General features: G+C 45.4%; 1 protein-coding gene across 1 annotated transcript in view; it reads right to left on the minus strand.

Moving 5' to 3' along the window:
- CACNA1B (calcium voltage-gated channel subunit alpha1 B) overlaps positions 1-25,492 on the minus strand; it is a 1,081,812-nt gene that overhangs the window by 407,647 nt on the left and 648,673 nt on the right. Inside the window, exon 9 of the mRNA XM_078642008.1 lies at positions 3,935-4,050. Coding sequence (XP_078498134.1) covers positions 3,935-4,050 — 116 coding nt within the window. The remainder of the gene's footprint in view (positions 1-3,934; positions 4,051-25,492) is intronic.

The raw sequence follows: 25,492 nt of genomic DNA on the forward strand, positions 1-25,492 counted from the left end.
ATGCAGAGCTCTGGCCAGGGACCGGGGCTCGATTCCTGCCTCGGCGGGTCTCGGGCTCATTAATTCCCCTGACCGGATATTCTCGCCTCAGTGCCTATTCTTCTGATCATGGGTCCCGCGCTGCAACTCTGGGCAATAGCTTGCTTAGTCTCCACAACGGCCCCCACAACCCGAGGGATGCCTGGTCTGCACCATGGGGGTGCCCAGGAGTGGACACTTCACAGGGAAAGCCAGGAAGGGTTCCCTTGCGGTATTCGTACAAGCGCCGGGAAACCCACTGCGGGTAGCTGTGCGCTATACAAGTACAAAAACAACAACTTTAACTCCCCCATCCCTTTTGAAATCTGCTCCCTTTTTGATGGAAATTGAGAAAACAAAAGGCAGGATAAACATGGTAAGTCTCTGCGGATTGTTATGGCACTCCCTCAAATGGTGCCAAAGCTCCAAGTACATTAATATGCTTTGACCCCCTCCTTTAACTCACGCCCCATTGGATCTGGAATACTTACACTATGTGTAGTTTGCTAACTGCCTTTTGCATTTGATGCAGATTCATCAACCAGAGCTAAAGTTATAAGCAATATAATTTTTTATTTCCTGCTCCTTTGATGGATTGGCAGAAATCTTGACATACCAATAGAAAACCAATCATGCCGCCAGTTATTTTGCTGATTCGTCAAACAGTGCCAATGTTATTAGCAAATGATCCCTTTTTGCCCCTCCCCCCTTTTTAACTTGTCCCCTGCATGAACTTAAACATACCAACAGGAACCTAAATGTGCTAACTTTCCTACCAAATTCCATCCATCAAACAATGTCAACGTTATAAGCAAATCAAGACGTGAAGTTTCAACTGACAATATGTGCAAAAGTCTTTACCTTTCAAGACCTCCAGGCACATTTTTAATTGCTCCAAAAATACTAAACCGAACTATGCCAAGCCAACAGAAGCACACTTTCTGAGTAAAGTCAAACGTTCATGCCAAGATTGGTGGTTTTAACTATAGGTGCGAGTGAAATCTCAAAGGGAGCTAAAATAAAAAACACATCAGTTTTTACCCCTAACCCCCTTAACATTTTCCCTGCACAGAACTGTTGAAAAGTTGGCATTCTAAACCTTAGTTGAATATGCCAAATGAGTACCAAATGACAGATGGTTACACTGACAGCCACACAGCCACAGGCAGACAGACAGAAAGGCAGGCTGGCTGGCTGGCAGGCAGGCAGGCAGGCAGGCAGGCAGGCAGATAGACAGACAGACAGACAGACAGACAGACAGACAGACAGACAGACAGACAGACAGACAGACAGACAGACAGACAGACAGACAGACAGACAGACAGACAGACAGATAGATAGATAGATAGATAGATAGATAGATAGATAGATAGATAGATAGATAGATAGATAGATAGATAGATAGATGTCCAAGAATTAAAGAAAGACACATCCAGCCATAGGGCTTAACCACTAATATACAGCAATCTCCACTCGTGCCTGGTACTTATCAGTGAAACACTAACAGAGTTTTACCGTTAGAAAATGACCCTAAGATTATTTAAGTGTTCATGCAGAGGTTACCTGTATAAAACCTTTAACAGGAATCCTGTGCATTGCTGAGAGACTATGAAGAGTATTGTACATAGAACATTTCTTTCTTAAAGATCTCGTGGGTTTTTATGTATAATAAATCTTCTTTGTGCTTGTCGCATGTTTGATGCGACTAAAAGTACATCTCATCAAAATTGGGTAAGTGTACAGAGGAAATCAGATCTAATTGGCCAGTGGATGAGTTGCATTTCCACCTGTGTGGTATTCATTCCCATGCGGCAGTGGAATCTCGTGCATTGAGTTAGCACTGTTCATTGACTGTAAATGAGAGTCAGAGGGTGTCTTAGTGCGGGAGAACCTGGGGCCACCCTGAAACAAGGGAGTTCTTATCAGCACAAGAGAGTCAGAGGATGTCTTAGTGCAGGAGGACCTGGGACCACCTTGAAACAAGGGACTTCTTATCAGCACAAGAGAGTCAGAGGATGTCTTAGTGCAGGAGGACCAGGGGCCACCTTGAAACAAGGGACTTCTTATCAGCACAGGAGAGTCAGAGGATGTCTAAGTGTAGGAGGACCTTGGGCCACCTTGAAACAAGGGACTTCTTATCAGCACAGGAGAGTCAGAGGATGCCTTACTGCAGGAGAACCTGGGCCACCTTGAAACAAGGTACTTATCAGCAAAGGAGCAGAGGATGTCTTAGTACAGGAGGACCTGGGGCCACCTTGAAACAAGGGACTTATCAACACAGGAGAGTCAGAGGATGTCTTAGTGCGGGAGAACCTGGGGCCACCTTGAAACAAGGGGCTTCTTATCAGCACAGGAGAGTCAGAGGATGTCTTAGTGCAGGAGGACCTGGGGCCACCTTGAAACAAGGGACTTCTTATCAGCACAGGAGAGTCAGAGGATGTCTTAGTGCATGAGGACCTGGGGCCACCTTGAAACGAGGGACTTCTTATCAGCAAAAGAGAGTTAGAGGATGTCTTAGTGCAGGAGGACCTGGGGCCAGCTTGAAACAAAGGACTTCTCATCAGCACAGGAGAGTCAGAGGATGACTTAGTGCAGGAGGACCTGGGACCAGCTTGAAACAAAGGACTTCTTATCAGCACAGGAGAGTCAGATTATGTCTTAGTGCAGGAGGACCTGGGGCCACCTTGAAACAAGGGACTTCTTATCAGCACATGAGAGTCAGTGGATGTCTTAGTGCAGGAGGACCTGGGGCCACCTTGAAACAAGGGACTTCTTATCAGCACATGATAGTCAGAGGATGTCTTAGTGCAGGAGGACCTGGGGCCACCTTGAAACAAGGGACTTCTTATCAGCATAGGAGAATCAGAGGATGTCTTAGTGCAGGAGGACCTGGGGCCAGCTTGAAACAAGGAACTTCTTATCAGCACAGGAGAGTCAGAGGATGTCTTAGTGCAGGAGGACCCGGGGCCAGCTTGAAACAAGGGACTTCTTATCAGCACAGGAGAGTCAGCGGATGTCTTAGTGTGGGAGGGTCTGGGGCCAGCTTGAAACAAAGGACTTCTTATCAGCACAGGAGAGTCAGAGGATGTCTAAGTGCAGGAGGACCTGGGGCCACCTTGAAACAAGGGACTTCTTATCAGCACAGGAGAGTCAGGGGATGTCTTAAGCAGGAGGACCTGGGGCCAGCTTGAAACAAAGGACTTCTTATCGGTACAGGAGAGTCAGATTATGTCTTTGCACAGGAAGACCTGGGGCCACCTTGAAACAAGGGACTTATCAGCAAAGGAGAAGAGGATGTCTTAGTGCAGGAGGATCTGGGGCCACCTTGAAACAAGGGACTTCTTATCAGCACATGAGAGTCAGAGGATGTCTTAGTGCAGGAGGACCTGGGGCCACCTTGAAACAAGGGACTTCTTATCAGCAAAGGAGAGTCAGAGGATGTCTCAGTGCAGGAGGACCTGGGACCACCCTGATTCAAGGTACTTCTTATCAGCAAAAGAGAGTCAGAGGATGTCTTAATGCAGGAGGACCTGGGGCCACCTTGAAACAAAGGACTTCTTATCGGTACAGGAGAGTCAGAGGATGTCTTAGTGCAGGAGGTCCTGGGGCCACCTTGAAACAAGGGACTTATCAGCAAAGGAGAAGAGGATGTCTTAGTGCAGGAGGACCTGGGGCCACCTTGAAACAAGGGACTTCTTATCAGCACAGGAGAGTCAGAGGATGTCTTAGTGCAGGAGGACCTGGTTCCACCTTGAAACAAAGGACTTCTTATCAGCAAAGGAGAGTCAGATTATGTCTTAGTGCAGGAGGACCTGGGGCCACCTTGAATCAAGGGACTTCTTATCAGCAAAGGAGAGTCAGAGGATGTCTTAGTACAGGAGGACCTGGGGCCACTTTGAAGCAAGGGACTTCTTACCCGCCTTGAAGATCCACTCCAAGTACCCGTTCAGCTCCCGCTCGATCTGCTGCTGCCGGCGAAGCTTCAGGAAGGCACGTCGGTTCTCCACTCTCTCCCTCTCTTTGGCAAATTCCCTGTGGCATGAAAGAGACACAAGACATTTAGAAATCAGAATCCTTTTTTAAATCGGAAGGGGGCTGTGGCCGGGGCCACCTGACTAGAAGTGCACAGTGTGTTTACACCTGACTAGAAGAGCACAGTGTGTTTACAAACAGACATAGACCTCTGTGTAGTGTTCCAGGGTGGTGGCCTGACCTGTAGGGAGTCAGTGGACACATGGACAGGGAGGGCAGTGGAACAAGGGGGGGTCCACATGCCAGAGTTGGTTAGGATAGGTGGATAGCAGTCAATGTTGGTGCCTCTGAAGAAGAAACTGTTTTTCCTACTCGGCATATTCATACCACAAGTGTATGAGTCTAGTGTCAGGCATATTGTACGGTTCTACAGCATACTTTTAAGAAATTCCCATTATCAATATTACCTGACAACCTTCAGTCATACAGGTGCCTCAACATTCCCAGTTTTGGGAATTTCAGACACAATAAAGACTGAGTCAATATCATCACAAACATTCCCAAACTCAGTAAAGGTGGCCAGGAATGAGAGCTCTGAGAAGCGCTGTCCAGCATCGGTCCAAGAGAGCCTTTATGTAGGTAAACGACTACCACTAGAATCGCTGTAAACAAAAATGCATCTTATATTAATATCCTGACAAGCTGGCATGGGCCCTGCTTCCCTCGGCCTACGTTGGGCACTCACAGTGCAGAGCAACAACCACTCTGCACACAAAGCTCACTCCAAAGAGAACTGCCTGCCCACACAACAGAAACCTACTCTAATCTTGCCTATTGTAAATGATGACTAACCATATCCCAGGGAGTGCACACCCGTGCTTCAGCACTCTAATGCTTTCCAGCTGTGCTTGTGCTACTATACAAACATCCCACACTATAACATAGAAGGCAATATAGGAAAATCTATGAATAGATAAATACACTGTAACTAAACAGTAATTTAAGATGCAGCCCAGTGCAGAGTGTAGTAAGGAACGCCCTGCTGGCATGGAAACAAGGGAAGGTACTGTGGCTGGGTTAACACACTATCCAAGATATTTGAGTAGAATCCGCAAAAAATAGCACTAATATAAAATAGATTTGACTTGTCAAATTTGAAGCTCTGCTTGCTCCCTGGAGGGATGACCTCCAGTAGAGGGGTAGTCAAGGGCTGGCAAAATCATCTGTCTGTCAAAATGGTCTATGACCACTTCCTGCTGCAAAACAGGAAGCCTCATCCTTTGAACTATAGCAGAGGTGTAGAAGCTATTACGACTTAAGCAAACAGAGCTGCAATGAGGATGTGATGCTTAAAATGGCTTCTAGTGCTGGTAACATCATTACCAAGACAGGGGAGGACATGCTGTACTATAGCCTATGGACAGAATTGTCTTCAGACAATGTGTAAAAAATGTGTGCACCATAAATGCAAAAAGAGAGATTGGAATAGAGAAAAGACCTAGCCATAAGTAGAAGTGTGCAGCGCCTACCCCTTTTAGACATTTGGGACATCTTCCCTCAAACATTTTGCCTACTCCCCTCGTATTTTTCTGAATTTGTTTTTGTTGGCCTCAATGCTCTGTGCACTTTCCCACTGCTAAAGCACAAGTGCTTACTCCCTAAAACATGGTAAAATTGGCATATTTAATTTACTTATAAGTCCCTAGTAACATGATATACCATATACCCAGGGCTGGTAAACTAAGTGCTACTGGTGGGTCTGCAGAACTCATTGTGCCACCCACTTACCTAGCCCCTTAAAACATTTTCCAGGACTGTCTTTGCAGCCTGTATGCAGTTTTAAACTGCCAAGTTGACTTGGCAAAATAAACCCATTGCCAGGTCTAAAACTTGGTTTTATTAAATAACGGTCACCCCTAAGGTAGGCCCTAAACAGCCTAAAGGACAGCATGCATTGTATTAAAAACGTTGGACATGTACTTTCAAGTTTTACATGTCCTGGTAGTAAACAACTCCTACATTCATTTTTCATTACTGAGAGGCCTGCCTCTCCCATAGGATAACATGGGGTTACCTTAATACATTTAATAACTGATAACTTTTGTTTGGGAGGAGGTAGACATATCATGTTTGGTGTCTAGGGAATTGTAATTTAAATTCCTCTTTAATGGTAAAGTCGAATTTTAAGTCACAAATCTGAAAATGCCACTTTTAGAAAGTTGCAAGAAGAACAAATAATGAACGGAATGCTGAAAAATGTCAAGCACCCCCCGCCCCCATTACAGAGATTTGTGCTTAAATACATCTATTTTTGCTCACCACACGATTCCAGTTTGGACCCAGCCATATGCAAACCAGCCTTGACCCTGCTCCACATGGGAACTGTCCAGCCTGAATAGCCTGACCAGGTCCTCCAGGGACCAGAAATAAGCATCCTAGGACCAATTTCGGGAGATCACACCAAATCAGACAGGATAGCTTGACTCCGGTGGCATGGTGAGCATGAGACACATGTGTGGGCATACCCATCCCACTTAGGGCAACAAACACAAAAAGAACAAATGATGGATGGGATGTTGAACAATGTCAAACACTCACCCCAAGTACAGAGATCCAAGCCTAAATTCATCATCCTTTTACTCACCAAGCCATTCCAGTTTGGAGCCAGCCATATACAAATAAGCCTTAACCTGCTCCCCATGGAAACAGTCCAACCCGAACTGCATCAGTCAGGATAGCTTGACTCTGGTGGCATGGTGAGCAAAAAAATATGGATTTAACTCAGATCTGTGACAGGAGGTGAATGTTTGACAATGTTCAGCATTGCATCCATCATCTTTTTGTATGAATTTAAGAAAGTTGGCATTTTCTTGTCCAAATCATTTGGTGCCTTCAGCCTAGTTCCTGGGTCAAATGACAAGATGTAGTTGGCAGGATGGGCCATCCCAAGCAGGATGAGGGCGGGCGGAGCTGTGCACAGCCCTACTTGTAACAAAGAACTTCACACAAGCCTAATGTGACTGCAGACAGACTAACACCAGGGAAGACAGGCAGGAAATTCCAGACACTCCTATGGGGGGTAGGGAGGGTGACAACTTCAGAAGTTTCTTCCACTTCAAAGCTGAAATCAGATATACAAATAGAACCCTCAAACCTCACCCGTACTCTTTAGGTCACTTCTGCTCCTGCAGAATGAATCTCAGACTGGCCTGCTGTGCACTTCTGAGTAACGAGAACTGCCCTGCTGCACGAAGAGAACTGCCCTGCTGCCTGAAGACTGCCTTGTGCCCTCAGAGGACTGCCCTGCTGCTTGAGACCTGCTTTTCTGCATAAACCGAGGACTTCCAGAATGACTTTAATAGCTATTTGGCTGGCCTCCTGATTAGAGCCTCAGGGACAGAAAAGGTTTCAACCATCTTGAACTCGCACCTGGACCCAGCCTGTGTGACTCTGATCCTCCGAGTGGTGCTCCCTCCAGTCTTGGACCCTCTGAATCGATGTCAAAGGTGCCCAGATAGCCTAAGTCCAAAACATTGGATAGAAAATTGCCTGAAGACAACAAAAAGGATGACTGGGCTGTTCCTAGGGGTAGAAAGAAGAAGAAGGTCACTAAGGTATGACGGCTAGTGCTCAATGGAGGACCACCCCTGGGTATCCAATGTGTTGGATATAGTGGCCTCACACATCCTTGCGAGTGTCATGCTTCGTCATCGGCAATGCTCCTCGTTGGGCAGGTGGTGCAATGCCCAATGGGCTCACCTCAAAGAGGGGCTCTTTATCGGAGATCTTTTATCCAACTGCCTATGGGTAAAGTGGGGTGAGGGGCCAGGACAGAGTAGATAGTGTGGGTGAGGATAAAATGTGGCACGAGGTACCGGAAAACAATTTTATTCTGGTGGTCCTCTGCCACAAGTAAAATCAAGGATAGCCGGTGTTCATGGGGACTTTGGTTTCCCAGAGTGGACCAGGGCTAAAGTGCAAATGGTATGGTCAACATGTTTCTTGCTTCTAGTACATTGACTGCGATTCTTCAGGACCTAGTAAACACTACAATCTACAAAACATGACCTAATGATTAGTATCAGTTTAAATACAGCACATAGGTTGTACTACCTGGATGACACTGCTCTTGCCTAGAAAGGGAAAGAAAATTGCCTGCCAAAAAAGTGATCTGAGAACCAAAAGGAGACCAGGATCTGTCCGCTGATCCACCCAAGGTGCATCGCTGGTCAGCCTGAAGTTGCAGCAGCTCCTGATAAGTTTTTCTCCAAAGCAGCAAATCATCATCATCATCATCATCATCTTTATTTCGGCAACATGTGCCATAAAGCAAATCCTGTTCAGCAGCTCCTTGCAGAAGGGGTATCCAGCCTCATGGACCCCTGTTGGCTACATCCTACATCCTGTAGATTCATCCCACTGGAGAAACTAAGCCCGAACAAAGTAATCTCCACCGCGACTTTGTGAAGCAGCTCCCCGACGTTGACAACACCTCCTTCTCGAACACCGCAGGATGCCTTGCTGAACTTTACCTACTCAGACATTTTTCTTTGAAAAATTTTCCAAGTCCAAAGGTAAGCGGAGACTTGTCCAATACAGTTTGTGTATCTGAACCGCGCTCCGTTGCAGTCAGCCATAATTTTCCCCAGGTCTCATGCAACTAGATGAACTTTTTCGCTTTAAATTTAAAAATTCATAACTGTGGTTTTACTAATTAAATAATTGTTGTAATAAGGCCTTTGTTTTTTACCCTGGCTTCCATGCCTGTTTGAGTTTAGACAAATTACTTCAAATTCCTATGCCTTGGTATCACCCATGCCAAAGTTATGACTGAACAGAAACTGGTTAGCTATCAGCATTAACTACAATCCAAATGACTGGACATTGATGTATCTCACACTTCTCACGCCTTACTGCTGCTCTTCATAGGGCTAAAAAAGAAGAGAGGGATCTTGGGAACTCTTGCTGGAACAGAAAGTTAAGGCATTTGCACATTTAGAAAAGTCGCATAAAGTAAATTACTGTCACATGCATGAAAGATTTAGGCTGTTATCAGTCAATCAAGTAGCTTAATTTTCCCCAAGACAGTGTACAGTAGGCATTGGGGGAATAACATCATCAGAAGTGAGCTGCACTTCAGAGTGCCAGAAAAAGCAGGCTGAGGGTCTCTCAAGCGAGCCTGGGGAGGCGAACGAAGCGCAGACTCACGAAGCAATAAGACATCTTGAACGAGCTGGCAAGAGTGTGTCTCAAGATGGAGGCTCAGCGGCAGGGGGAGTGAGGAGCGACACCCCCAAGTAGTGTGCAGCTGAGACAAGGAGTAAGCGTCAGATTGAGGGACACTTGAGCAGATGTTCAAAGTTGTTAAGTGGTCAAAAAACTACAGAATAGAAACGAAATGACAGAGAACAGCCTAGCTCAGAGGATATTTATATGCAAGGGAAGTGGGACCAAATCGTTCCACACGGATGCAGAGACTGTTATCCTCAGCAGAGTTTTAATAGCGTGGATGAGGAAATACTCGTGGGAGTGTCACATGAGCTCAATGCAAGAACAAATGGTCCCCAAGTGAGTCAGGAGAGAAAAATCTGGGAAGGTTTAGAGGCAAAATGGAAACAAAAGACAGATGGCAGGGAAATAGATGGGTGATTGATGAAGTTGAACGTGGGAACAGCGAAAGGTAAGCATGGTCAAAGTCAGGTGGAATCCTTGTACGATGACCATAGTAAGATGAAATCCACTTACGATGGCCAAGGCCAAGAGGACCTTAGGGTTATGCCCTTAGTCAAGCAGACTCCTTGCATGAAGGCCATAGTCAAGTGGAATTCCTGTATGATGGCCATTGTCAAGCATAATCCATGTATGATGGCAGCTGTCAAGTCAAATCCTTGATGGCCATGGCTAAGTGGTATCCTTGTAAGATTGGAATCCTTCAGTGATGGCCGACTCTCAAGTGGGATTCTTATGTGATGTCTGTAGGGAAGTGGCATCCTTCTATAACAGCTGTGGTCACATAGAATCTTTATTTCACAACCATAGTTAGGTGGAATTCTTGTATGATACCTTTCATCAAGTGCAATTGTTGCATGATGGCAGAAGTAAAATTGAACCCTTGTATGAAGGTCATAATCAAGTGGAATCCTTCTGTGATGGATGTAGCCAAGTGGAATCCTTCTGTGATGGATGTAGCCAAGTGGAATCCTTTTATGATGGCCATAGTAAAGTGAACTCCTTGTATGATGGCTTTGGTTGAATGGAATCCTCGTATGATATTTTATACACTTTTAATCCTGCATTGGGGGTATTATTCCACTCACTGTGCTTGCACACAATGTCTTTCTCTCACTTTGAAGGAGAAGGAAGCACAAGTGGGTGCCATGTGAAAGTGTGGACATAGCCTTGGATGCCATGTAAGCTTCAATGCTAATTTCACAGCTCTAATAGCCTTAGTTGGACGGAGTCAGGTATTGATTGCCTGACACTCTTCATTCATAAAAGAGCAAGGGTGAAATCAATCAGTCAATCAATCAACAACATTTATAGAGCGCGCTACTCACCCGCTAGGGTCTCAAGGCGCTGGGGTAAAAGGGGGGGGTGCTGCTACTGCTCGAAGAGCCAGGTCTTGAGTTGCTTCCTGAAGGAGAGATGGTCCTGGGTCAGCCGTAGGTGGGTGGGGAGGGAGTTCCACGTCTTGGCCGCCAGGTAGGAGAAAGATCTTCCTCTGGTGGTGGTTCTGAGAATCCCTGGGATGGTGGCGAGGGCGAGGCTGGTGGATCGGAGCTGGCGGGTGGGTGCGTAGAACGTGAGGCGGTTGTTGAGGTATTCGGGGCCCATGTCGTGAAGAGCCTTGTGTGCGTGGATGAGGAGCCTGAATGTGATCCTCTTGCTGACGGGGAGCCAGTGCAGGTCTCTCAGGTGGGCAGAGATGTGGCTGTGTCGGGGGATGCCCAGTATGAGTCGTGCAGAAGCGTTCTGTATGCGCTGGAGTCTTTTCCGTAGTTTGGCTGTGGTTCCGGCGTACAGGGCGTTCCCGTAGTCCAGTCGGCTGGTGACGAGGGCCTGGGTGACCGTCTTTCTGGTTTCGGTGGGGATCCACCGGAAGATCTTTCGGAGCATGCGCAGGGTGTTGAAGCATGATGACGAGACGGCGTTGACTTGCTTGGTCATCGTGAGGGAGGAGTCCAGGATGAAACCCAGGTTGCGTGCGTGGTCCTTGGGCTTGGGGGCGGTGCCCAGTGTAGGAGGCCAAAGGGCAAAGGACTGGAGTGAATGGTGATCTTTCTAAGCATAGATAGATGTGACACCTGCATGTTTAAATCTTGGTGTGCCTTTTATGAGTGGCACCTTGAATTCCATGGGAAACTTTGTATAGGGCAGTCCAGTCCAATCTGCAGCTCCATCTTTCTTACACCTATCCGTGATGATCACGTCCTTACTATGTGGACACCAAGAACCCAGTGCTCTTCTTGCTACACGTGGAGCTCCATGTAACCTGTGCCCGTCCCTGGGTAGCTGAGCAGGGCAGGGATTGATTCCCCACTAGCTCTCCAACCCTCCTTGGAATGGGCAAGAAAGAGAGGGCTAGAGAGTTGAGCTCCAGCATGCTACAAGAGACTGCCAGTGCTTTGAGGCAGCCTGGTACCAGCCACAGAGGATGGAAACTATCTCCATGGGCAGGCAGGACAACTACCAAAGGTTCAGACCTGTGGTAAGCCTTGCAAGAAGGAAAATATGAAAATGAAAATGAGAAATGAGAATCAGCCAAGGCTGACTTATGATAAATGCAAACCATTTGACAGATGAGCCGGTCTTCATCGGTGAGAAGTTGTCATCACTAGCCGTCCTCTTGGGGAGATAAGCAGAAGGATATTCTTAGAGGCAGTGGCTCTCTCTCAGTCGTGGTGCACCAAGGGTTCTGTCCACACGGGAACCTGTGCTCACGTGCTTTCTTCAAGCCTAGAGCTATACCTAAGGTCATGACTGCAAATGATGAAGGGAGTCCATGGAAAGCAGGACCATTCTAGGACTGAGAACCACTGCACCACCGGCTTCCACATGCAGTATGTGCCGCTGTGCACACTGTCACAGATTCTGGCCTGCACCCTTTTGCAAATTATTCAGACCCTTTAATAACTTTCTGATTTTGCCAGGGTGGACCCAGAGGAAACCCGGTCCCTGCGTACCTAGGTGCCCCACAGGACTGGACATTGACCTTTCCCGTATAAGCACAAATACAGGTTGTATAGGCTGTCTAGGTAAATATGAGTGAACTTACCAGAATGTACCTTTCAAACTTTTCTACTCTGAAGCACACTTCTACAGATGATTTCATCAGCTGTTACCCCGCTCCCACTGAGCCTACGGCATCTCCCCAAGAGTCTTTCATAATGGGGTGGCGAGGTATCTAACACTATGCACCTGTTGACTCGTAAGCTACAGCGATGCATTACTCACCTGGTTCACTCTAAAGGCAGACTATGGACAGCTTATGTGGTTCAGGGTTGGGACCAGTGGTCACCTTAGAGGTTTGACTACCCCACTTCGAGGGCGCTCATCATATGACAGCACGGAACCTTAACCTGACCAATGTAGGCACTCTATATTTTCAAAAAGGCAGAGGGCAGGGGGGTGAGACGGCAACTGCACTACCTAGGCTAGTCACAAAAAATGTACTTTGAACTTGTATTACCCACCTCAAATGGCCATCTGCCACAAATAAATTCAAGTGAAAGATGGATGAGAGGCAACACACAAAAACGACAAATTACAGTGCACACAAAACAAGGTTCGTTCCGCAGGCGTAGTGAGTTTAGTTGTAAGTCTTTATTTTCCAGATAGTCCTTTGTACACAAACAGCCAACGTGTTTGGCCCTTCACAAGGGCTTCTTCAGGGCAAAGGTAAGATGGCCAGATTCATGTCTCAGTTAGCATAATTCAGCAATATGTGTTATTGTGAAATGTTACTGTAATTGGACGCTGTTTCCATACATGAGGCGTGAGTATTCAAATATCATCAGTCCAATGAGAATGACGTTGTCAAAAATGTCGAAAAGCTAGGTCTTGTGGCATAAATGAGCCTTCAGTGTAGATAGGTAGAGTACTTGTGCAAATTGACGTGTGTCCGCGAAAACCCTGTCTGGCAGCAGCATCAGTACAATATATGCCTGCTACAACTCCCTTTGGTGCCAGCACAGTCCAGGCATCTGGTAGAGTGGATTACCTGCTCACCCACAAGACTGCTGTTGCTGCAAGGTTTTAGGCAGTGGTATGGACACTGTACCCATCAAGGCGCGCCCAGGAACTTAGCAGCTCCTTTTCCTGGTAGCCAGGGAATTTCAGGTCTGGTTGGCTCCAAAGTCAGGCACGTTTGATTTTAAATGGATAAATCTCCTGCAATCTGGAGGCTGCAGGCTCTTTGAAATCCGTGCAAATGAATAATTGACATCTCCAGAGCACACGCCCCCTCCTGATGCAGCCTCCAATCTGCAAAGGAGCTGTAAAGGTAAGGGATTGTAGGTCAGAGCCACTGCTGAGAAGCATCAGAGCCTCCTCAGCTGGAGAGCTCTCATCACAGCGCTGACTCTGGGCACCGCCAGCTCACCGCCTGCTGCCCGCAGAGCAGCGCCGTGTGAGCCCTGCCAACCAGGAACAAAGGCCGTCCACCGACTGATGACACCGTGCACCAACCCCTGCTGGAGCAGAGAATCAAAGACTTCTCAGAAGAGAGGAATCATACACCAGCCACAAGGCCAGGGGTGCGGCGCAGGAATGAAGCACGACACTTGTATAGGGCAGCAGGGCCGGGTGGGCCATTGTGTCACTGGCATTTTCCCAGGGGGACGGAGGATTTGGAGGCTGCTTTCAAAGTACGATGGACGATGGGCTTCCGTGACCCAAACATGGCCCGTGGTAGTCATGGCCCCCTGCAGTGTGATCACTGGTTGAACATTGTGGCCACAGCTATTTTGATTTGGTTTTGATTTGGTTTTGGTTCTGTGAACATTGAGTAAGGCGTAGTTCTAAGCTCACAGAAGACAAAGGATCTTATTGAAGCGCACTTCTTACTCACCAATACTAGCCAATACTAATATCCGTCTCTGCCAGTCGGGTGAGGAGAAATTAATGAGGTTAAAGACTTACTAAATTATCAAATTACTATCGAGTTAAAAGAAAGATTAACAGATAAACCCAGGTCAAAGAAGAATTAATAATGCTACATATCTAAAGGGCATCAGATTTATAATAAGGTAAAAGGCAATAGACGTTTATTCTTTTGACGGAAGTGAAAAGGAGGATGCCTACATCAATAAATATGATATTGTCCCACTAAAGTCCCTTTGCATGCCTTTGCATGGGGACGGGGCTGAAAGCAGGCTGGTTTGTGAATAGACAGGGGCATCTGTAAGAGGGAGCTTGGGCTTGATGGAACAGATACCTTTGTACTTATTTCTTTTTCTGGAATTCAATCCGTCCATTGGCAATAGTCTTAAGGGCGCTTCCATGCATGTGATAACCTGAGGTGGTGAGCAGTCCAGGGGCTTTGAACTTCCTCAAACTGAGCATGTTATGTGCTCATCGACCGGGACGACTCAGCGATGGTTTCTCCAATGGAAATCAGTGGATCTGATTCACAAAAGCATTTAAGAGTACGAGAAGTAATACTCCAGGAAAATTCTTTTACATGTGAATCGGCCCTGAAATGTCCAATTCCCTATTAGTAAAAGTGTAAAGAGGGCATATCCCTTCCTATTTGCAGTAAACATATATGAATATTACCTGAATACTCCCACTTTAGATGTTTCGGGGACAATTCATAAAGGTATGTAAGAGTACATAAAGGAGTACGACAGGAGTACTACTTTACATCCTCCAAAAAGTCTTTGTGAAAAACCCAATTATGTGTACGTTCTTTGTTTGCAGACTTTTTTTCACCATAAAAGTTCATCTGCAGACTTTCAGACCTGCAATATCTGGAATTACAAAATCTTCAGCTCTCCTTGATGAACATTCAATTCACCTTCACCAATGTGGTGTTGCGCACAGCAGTAGTACACCAGTAGTACAGTTGTTGAGCACCCCAGTGGTACAGCACCCTGCTTCCCCTGTCTCCAGCAGGCGCAGTGCCTTAATAATGGGTTTCTTGGCACTGGGAAGTTCCTCTGCTAGGCTTTTTGTCCAGGATCCTGTGTTTTCCTCCTTTCACCTTTTGTCCAAGGAGTTGAGCGCTACAGTAAAAGCTGCTTCCCTATAGGTCTACAAATACTATAGCATGATGCAGGTAGAGACCAAATTTAGAGGGCAGGGGGGAGCAGACCACTCCATTGTTTTAGGGGATCAGAGAGTTGTTGTCTATGGGTCCATGTGCACAGTGTTTAAAGTGAAAGATTCTGCATTTGTAATTAAGGGGCATATGTAGGAAGCCGTTTGCGATTCGCAAACGCCGGAATTTGCAGAATTTCGGCGTTTGAGAATCGCAAACGGCGTTTTGGTATGTATGGGCCACATAGCAAAATAAGGAATCGCAAAAATTGCGATTCCTTATTTTGCTCAAGCATTTAAGGAATCGCAATTTTGCGATTTCTTAAATGCTATGTAGGGGTGCCTCGCAAATTGCGATTTTGGCTTAAGGAATCGCAAAATACCACCTACTCCAAGTAGATGGTATTTTGAGATTTCCTGTCAAAATGCATTTTTTTTTAAATTCAAAGTGCCATGTGGCGCACAGACATGTCCTTAGGGCATGTATGTGCGCCACATGTACTTACAGGCACATTCCAGGGGGGCAACAGGTGTCCTTTGGACACCCTGGCACCCTTGGAATTGCGATTCTCAAATTACGATTTTCTCATAGAAAATCGCAATTTGAGAATGTATCCCCATTCATTCCTATGGGCCACTTGGCCCATAGGAATGAATGGGACATTCATTTCTTAATTGCGATTCGCAATTTGCTAATCGCAATTAAGGAATTTTAGAGATTCGCAAATAAATTGCGATTTATTACCTACATTCCCATTTTGCAATCACAAATAGCGATTCCTTAAAAATTGCTATTTGAGAATCGCAAAATGGAAATTACCTAAATATGCCCCTACATTACCCAAGGATAGCACAGTTTAGAAATGGCACAGCTTGTCATTGTTTAACTAAGCCGGGCCTGTGATCCTTGCTCGTGATAAGGAATCCGCATAACTAGTGAAGCCTACTTGGCAGGATGAAAGGCTTTTGGCCCCTGAAGGCTATCCGCCATGTTCTGATTGGCTGATTGTATTGTACTCAAACTGCACTGTTCCCTTCCTGGGTTGTCAGTGCACCAATCAACCACAGGAAGAAGCAAAACGCCCCTATTCAAAGGCATCCGTTCAAACCTTGTATCAAAAGGCAGCCATTAACCACATGGTGCTGGATAAAAAGGGCTACTGTATAAACTGCAGCCTATGTTAGTTGTTAAGAAACATATTTTAATGTATTTAATTTCAATCATTGGTTATGCTTGTTTATCTAGGTTTAAAAAGGGACATAACATGGCATGTGTATTTGTAAAGTGCACATTCACCCAAGGATATCTTGGCGCTCAATAACAGTTGTTTATTGTTACCCAACTCAATGGTACTCATTTTATTGACCTCAGACGGATGAAAGGCAGAGTGGACTTGCTGGGATTTGAACCTGTGATCATGAGGTAGAACACAGATCCCTACAGTAGACGTATTAGTCCTCATCCTGGGCTCCTCGCCCTCCGCCTGGGACGACTCCTGGTGGCCCCCCGCCCTGGGCACCGCACCCAAACCGACAGACCACGCACGCAACCTGGGCTTCATCCTGGACTCCTCCCTCTCCATGACCAGACAAGTCAACGCCGTCTCCGCGTCCTGTTTCAACATCCTGCGCATGCTACGGAAGATCTTCAGGTGGATCCCCACCGAGACCAGGAAGACGGTCACCCAGGCCCTCGTCACCAGCCGACTAGACTACGGCAACGCCCTCTACGCCGGAACCACCGCCAAGCTCCAGAAGAGACTCCAGCGGATCCAGAACGCCTCAGCCAGACTCATCCTCGACATCCCCCGACGCAGCCACATCTCCGGACACCTGAGAGACCTGCACTGGCTCCCCGTCAACAAGAGAATCACCTTCCGTCTCCTCACCCACGCACACAAAGCCATACACAACCAAGGCCCGAGCTACCTCAACAACCGCCTCAACTTCTACGCTCCCAAACGCCACCTCCGATCGACCAACCACGCCCTCGCCGCCGTCCCCCGCATCCGAAGAGCGACAACAGGAGGAAGGTCCTTCTCCTACCTGGCCGCCAAGACCTGGAACACCCTCCCTACCGACCTCCGCCTGACCCAAGACCACCTCTCCTTCAGGAAGAAGCTCAAGACCTGGCTGTTCGAGCAGTAGCGGCACCCCCCCCCCCCCCCCCCAAGTGCCTTGAGACCCTCCGGGTGAGTAGTGCGCTCTATAAATGCCTTGATTGATTGATTGATTGATTGATTGACTAACCAACCAATCAAAATAAAGCACCTAGAGGCAATTTTGGTGGACAACTATGCGCAAAGAAAATATAATATAACATAAAGTAACATCACAGCGTAACATAATATAACACAGAATAACATAACAACATAAAACAACTCTTGACTACCACCTTTTAAACAAGCAGCTGGGACTACAAAGTGTCATGGGTCTCCAAGCCAAAGAATCCACTGCCACACATTCAAGTTTAGATTTAAGGTAACCCTTGGAACATGTTTCCCATGCAACAGACAATATCAAAATGGTTGTTCAGCTTGAAAAAAGAACACTAGGATTGGAAGGGGGGTGCTTTACCCTATGAAGAATGCTTTTGTGCATGTGCTTTGCTCATGGTTGTGTCACTGCTTAAGGCGGAAACAGGGCCATGCCTATTACGGCTTTGCAGTGAAATGTCCTCAAGTAGATTTCTAGTTTGTTTGACTTACAAACATATAGAGTCATGTACATATATCAGTTATATTGCTTTTGTGCCCCAGTGACAAATGACCGACAAGGGTCAGAAATAGGTGCGTCCAAAGTTTAAATTTCACCCATAAGATGAGTGATGTTGGGAAAAATCACCCTTTGAGAAGACAGAGGAAGATTCCCCACCTCCTGCGAAACAACGTTCAACCAGCAGTAATGACTGCTTACCGCAAGATAGGACCCTGCCCAACATACTCAAGATCGACCGGGGTGTATGGGTCCTGGGCAGCGATGATGCGGAATTTGTGGTGTGGAATCTGGGGGTCTCCGGGAATGGAATGGTTTGGGGACATAGCTCTGTCTGGAAGACACCGTGGGGTTGCAGGACTCTGGTCAGTCAATCTTCCCTAGGAGGAGTGGGTTTGAGCTCTGGAAGAAGCAGCATCTTTAGGCAGGTAACAAAGGACAGCTGCTGAGTGGCAGCAGTCCACTCGCTGACCTGAGCGGCCGCTGAAAGGGTTTCCAGCTGCTACTCAGGTCCGCTAAATCAGTCCCATTTTTTCTCCTTTAAACTGTGCAAGATTCGCAGTTGTCGAACCCTCCAAATTGGAATGAACATGTCACAAGGTTGTGAGTCAGATTACATCACAATATTGTGCACACTAGTCAGAGTCAGCAGCCATTGGAGCCCGGCGTGGCACTTTGTTGTGGCGAATTACAAGAGGAAGTCAAGTCTAGGAGAATTAAAGGGCATATCCATTTTGTGTTATCCTCACAGAAGGTCTGATACAAATTCAGGCAGAACTTTTCAGACTCAGATTCCACAATGAGGACAGATTCTAACAGTAACATTCATATCTAAATACTTTGCATAATAATTAGCCAAAATTGAATCAAAATATTAGGACTCTTGATGCTCCAAAGACGATCTAAAATACTACAGGAAGAGATGGTGTTTTCAGTCTCAACACCCCATCCTTGTAAATTCCCACATAGTGGGCCACACATGGCTTGACTAGGGTGAACACCACACTCAAGCCCGCACATTTTGACCTGCAAATCACTCTTTTCATTTGTGTTAGTGTAAGTAGCCTAATGGAAGCAAAACAGGATTACAACGCAAGTTAAGCTATCACACAAAAATCCAGGGCTCAAAACAGTATCCGTAATCTCCTAGAGGGCAGTAGTCATATCGGTCATGAAGATGCAAGAAGTATAAGACAATCTGCAAGGCAGAATATACAAACAGTCGCAGAAAGACACAATGGCATTGCTCAAAAACATCTAACAAATTTTTTAATCAAAATGTTACACCTAATAAAAATAAATAAATAAATAAGCGAATTAGCCTTTTCCATGCTCATGACGAGCTGAGCTCGTCATGAGGCACGGTGCTCCGGTGCTTATGACGAGCTCAGCTGCTCATGAGCCGTAGAACGCTCAGGTGCGGGGAGAATTCCCCTGCTGTGCTGAGCGTTCCACGGGAGCCGGTGTACCTGTGACGAGCTCAGCTCGTCATGAGCACAGGAGCGCCGTGCCTCATGATGAGCTGAGCTCGTCATGAGCATGCGGACACTGTGCACGCCCCCCTCCCCCCCAGCACAGCGGGGGAATTACCCCCGCAGCGAAGGGGTTAATGAATTAATAAATAAACAAATGGTCTTTGGACAAAATGTCGAGTCATAAATATTGAGCTACACAAACATCATGATGCAGAAATAATACAAAAATATAGATTTTTTTAAGGTAAGATATATCATTTTCAAGAATATTGTTATTGTTAATATTTTTTCCAATAATATATTTGTAAAAAATATAGTTTTGTAATTATCTTTGTTTTAAATAATATTTTAACTGTATATGTTATATTTTGTTGGTATAACTTTTGTTAATGTTATTAAATATAGTTTGTATTTTAATTTTTTTAATAATTTTAATTTAATTGTTAATAGCAATTTATCTTGCTATAATGGGTTGTGAGGTTTACAGGGGTACAGGGTCGGAAGTTAACCAAGTATAATTAATTAATAATTAATTTTTAATTAATATGAATTATTTAATTGATAAGTAATTATGTAATTTGTGCAACCATTATTTTGTTAAGTAATATTTTCAGTGTGGGTTCTTGGGTTTGCTGGGGTATAAGATGGGAAGTTTATTAAGCAAAAATGTATTAATAATTAATATCAATGTATTATTAGTTATTTAATTGATAATTATAAGGGGTGTGTAGGGGTATAGAGTCAGAGTGTTAATTAAGTAATAATTTATTAATAATTAATATTAATTTCTTAATAATTATTTAATCAATAATTAATTATGTAAATTGTGTAATAATTATAGTTGTACATTATATTGTAGGTGTGAGTTGTTGGATTTGTAGGGGTATAGGATGGGAAGTTAATTAAGTAAATATTAAATATCCATAAATTATTTCTTTTATTTATAATATGTAATTTAATTATAATTAAGTAAATTGCTTAGTAAATATAATTGTCTGTTATATGTTAGGTGAGTGTTGTTGTGTTTTAGCGGGATAGCGTGATAAGAATTCACCTGGAAAAACTGAAGCAATTACTTGAAGGGTTTCCATCTTGAACGACTAATGCCCGATTAACTTGTTGACAATAATCTAGTCTTGGAGGGCTTCTTGAACACTAGTTTCTCACACCACGCATAGTACAAGCAGGACAACAAAGTCTGCAACTCATTTATGCTAAATGGAGGCTTCTCAGTGAGCTGGAAAACAATGCCTATGACGAACCACAAGAACATCTGTACCTGAGGCAAGGGGACAGGCACAGACAAATTCGCAAAAAACAAGAAGAGTCCACGGACCACTGCCCTGAAATAGTAGTGGAGGAAACTGATACAAAATTGGATAACATTGATAGACATAATATAACATAGCGTGTATTTTTAAAGCCCACATACACCACAACGGGTATCTTGGCGCTGAATAACAGATGTTTATTGCATAAATAGCACCTAAAAGACAAAAAGGCACATCAAAGGTCAAAACATGTTGACAACCGTTGAAAGTTTTTTTTTACCATCATGGAGCTGTAAACCAAACAACTTGGTTCCAAGAATTTTACCTGGAAGAAAGAAGCTTATTGACAGACAGATAGTACTCTTATGTTAGAGGGACTGGTCTTATAAAGTGCAACGTATGTCACCAGTAGGGATTCTTGGCTCTATAACTTTTAAGCCACTAATTTCTTTCGCCTAGACAATGACCGAGAACTTAAAGTACAAGGATCATGGCTCTTTCTCTCGAATCAATTGTAGTCTCACCAGGCTTATTGATCAAATAGTACGTGTATTCTATTTATGAAGTCTATTACAAGTCAACAGTGCAACCAGAAGCCCTGTAACACGACCGGCTAATGTAGCTCCCGGGTGGCACAGCTTGAAAACGTCTCCTGGCAATTAGTCGAAAGTACTTTATTTTTGAGGAAGTCGATCACCTTTGCCTCGCCGCGGTTTCAAGTAATGTACTTAAACTACGCTCAAACTTGAAAAGGGCCAAACGGAAGTCACCTCTACAGGCCCCATTTACAGTAATGACAATATCAGGACAGTAGAGTAGCCAGTGTGTCATGGGCCCTAGTGCAAGGAAAGAATGAAATGGGCTCTCCGGCCGCTGTTTGAATTCCAAAATACAGCAATAATCAGAGCTCAGTGGGACCCTCAGTCCTATGGTCCCGGTGCCACTGCACCTGCTGCCCCAATGTAAGCTACGTCTATGTAGTGGGATGACTGTCAATAACAGTGACACTAACATTTCTTTGCATGAGTAGAAAAGAACAATGGCATGTGGAAGCCTAGATGCCCCATGATGTATCAGGTGCAAGGCTAATAGAAATGGCACACAGCACGGGTACAAGGAGTTTCATAGACACAGGCAAAATTACATTTTGCCATTGGGATATTGGTTTTCCCCAGTGTCTCTTTAAAAGTGAATTTTAAGGCAGGCACCCACTAACCCACAGATAAAACTGGTGGTCCTACCTGCAAAGGGTAATTGTATATATCTATCTGTCTATATCAGGGGTCTCCAAACTTTTCTGTAATGAGAGCTACTGGTGATCAGTGAAAATCATTGTGAGCTACTGAAGACCACGCAACTCGCGCATTGTTACCGGACTCCCTCCACACTCAGCTTAATTGACTTTAAGCCTAATGTCCATAGAGTCATATGCTATGGTTTGAACAATATACTTTTACTAGGCACACTATGACAGGGCTGCCATGTGGTCTTTGGGGGATATGAACATGTGTGCGTATGAGTGGGATATGTGTGTAAGAGTGACATAGAAACTGTGTCATATGTACTTGTGGCCCAGGACTTACATTTTGCGATATGTGGCCCCTTTACATGTATAACACAAACGGCAGAAAGTGCAGAGCATTTTTCTAAATATGGAAACAATTTCTGCACTTTAAATTTATCCAACTTAAAACAATGGCTGTAATTTTCACTTATAAATATGGCACTGTATTGAAAAAATTAAACTGAAGAGTTAACTTGGTGTATACGGATTCCATATTACTCATCATTTAAATTTTCTCCCATTTCCACGTGTCACATTTACAAACACCAAGGGGCACATTAGGATGGCGGGCAGACTTTGTCCACCCGACATCCAGACGCAAAAAGGGACCGCCTGCCATAAGAGCGGGGGTCCCGTTTGGGCCATTGGGATGCGCCCGCCACAGTGGCGGGCACATCCTGTATTCTTAACATTGCGGCGGGCGGTGCTGATAGCACCGCCCGCCGCAATGCTAAAAATGCACGTCAAGCAGACAATGTACAACAAGACAGGCACCGTGCGGTGCCTGCCACTTTGTATACTGAAATGCAGGGGGTACCATGTGCACCCCCCACTCACCCGGAACTGCATGCCTTTCCGTTGTGGTGTTGCCACCACGGAAAGGCATGTGTCCACCACCATATTAAACTCTTTTCCGCATGGTCAACTTGTTGATCGGGCGGGAAAAGCGTCGGACGGTCTTTCCGTCTGCCGTGGTCCCCCCACCATAGTAATATGGCGGGGGAAATGGGTGGCAGGCGGGGCGGATGTCGGGCGGATCACCACCGCCATGCGGGCGGTGGCGATCGGCCCGACATCATAATGGGGTGCATCCACCCGACATCCTAATGGGGCCCCAAGTATCTTGCCCCCAGTCGTCAGTTGCCATATTTATAACTGAAAAAGACATTTGTTTAGATGATAGGAATTTTAAGGGAATAAATATGCTTCATAAAACATTAAAACATATTTGGCTTAATTGTAAGTGGAGAAGCACATTAATACCGATTACGATGTTGGTCCGAAAGCCTTCAACCGTTAGTCAATAGCTTTCCGACCGCGGTCGGAGGCTTTCCGACTGACACGGTCGGTTTGCGGTCCTACTTCCTGATTACGATGTTGGCGGTAAGAAAGTAAACCAGATGGTCATTTTGACTTGGTTCTGACCGGCTCTCGGAGACCTCCAGCCAGTCGGAACCGCACTGTAATACCCTATGGATGGCGTTTCCGCCGACGGGGTTATGATGCCGGTTTCCCACAACCTTTTTGTGCCGGCCTTTCTGACACGGAAAGGATGTTGGAAAGCAACTTGCAACCACAGTCTACGGTTGGTGGTCAAGGGGGTAACTAGGGTACCCCCCTCTAAAACGCTGCACTGTGTGGCAGGTACCATGGTGTGCCTGCCACAAGGTGCATGGTTTTAAACTCACACCCATTTCTCTATAGGAGATTTTAGTGCGGCCGGTTTATGGCCATGACACAAGCTCCCATAGGGAAAAGTGAGTATGCGACCGAACTGTGTTTGGTCGCATCGCAATCAGGCGGTCGGAACTGCTGACCGGATGTCGGTCAGTCCCGAGAAGGTGTCGGTCGGAGGCAGCTCCGACCCATATCGTAATAGGCCTTTTTAATGTTTCATACAAAAAGTTTTCAATGGATCACTTATACCTGATCGTTCACAGAGCAAACACAAGTCGCAGGAGAAGACACCGAGAGGCCTGAATTATGAGCCCGCCAGTCCCCCGAGGAAGCCCACAAAAGGGTATACAAGTTATAGGTAACAATAACCAATAACGATTAAAGAAGAAGGGTAAGTCATTGAACTAACCCCATAAGGCTGCTGATCTAGCAACCTCACTTTCTCTAAGGTCCTGACGAAAGACCCCCGACCTGGCTGGGCACCGATGGGGCTGAAACATGTTGACCGTTCACTTGGACAAACTAGTGCGTTAGATTAGTAACTCATCTCCATACGCACCACTTTGATTTTACTTTTCCACATCTCCAATTACTTAAAGAAGGTTCATACTTGGAGAAGTAGGGAATTTTAACTCACCTCACCTTATCTCTTTTTCCATCACTGATCACTACTGTATTACCAGTAGGTCTACCTCCAGGTGGAGGATAGCATATACACAAAAAAAAACAGATGATGATGCTGTTACGTGAATAAAAGGCAGAAAATCAAGATATACCGCCACACCGCCTTTGTACATGAATGAGGGGTTTTTAAGAAGGCCATTATACCCGACCCTGGTTACACAGGTACAAGTGATCCATTCTCTCTGGATTATTGATTCTCGTTAGGAAGCCGAATGGATCTCAGCTTCTTCCTCTCTCCCTTGATCGAATACTATAAAAAGTTTTCTTCACTTAAAATTTCTTCTATTTGAAAAAAATGAAAAATTTTCAGTTGTAAATATGGAACAGTGTCTAATGGCCACTGAGAGCATAAGGCTTGCTGCTTGTAAATGCAAGGTAACTTTTCAGTTTCATTTTCTCCCATTCAAAAGCATTCAGAAATATCATTTTATTCTCATGCTTCAATATTGAGTCCGCCTGGACTTTTATTTAAGAGTTAAATACTTCAGTTCTTCACCTCTGCCACCAACCCTGACCCATAAATCTTACCGAGCACTGCTCATTATCAGGCTCTGCTATCTGCAGCCTGATGATAATAATGTAAATAAACCCCGACTTCCCCTAATGTTAAAAGAAAAATATGATCCTGTGCTTATTTAAAAAGGAACTCATGGCTGTGAGCTACTTTAAAAGTGTTTGAGATCTACTGGCAGCTCCCGATTGAGAGATTGGAAACACCTGATCCATCCATCCATCCATCCATCCATCCATCCATCCATCCATCCATCCATCCATCCATCCATCCATCCATCCATCCATCCATCCATCCATCCATCCATCCATCCATCCATCCATCCATCCATCCATCCATCCATCCATCCATCCATCCATCCATCCATCCATCCATCCATCCATCCATCCATCTAGCTATCTGTGCAACATGTTTAAATAAATATTGACAAAGCCAATAGATCTTGCATAGACAAAACTTTTTGCCTTTGCCAATGCTCACTTTATTTGTTGCCTCTTGGCAAATTCACCATTTGTGGTGGGGGGACCAAAATCTGCCCCCCACCTAGCGATGCCACTGCCTGCCCTATCAACAAGTACTGTCTCAGGCCCTTTGCAGCACGTTGAGGCTCTTTTGAAGCCATTTG

This window comes from Lissotriton helveticus, chromosome 5_1, assembly GCF_964261635.1.
Source record: "Lissotriton helveticus chromosome 5_1, aLisHel1.1, whole genome shotgun sequence".
Taxonomy (NCBI): Eukaryota; Metazoa; Chordata; class Amphibia; order Caudata; family Salamandridae; genus Lissotriton; species Lissotriton helveticus.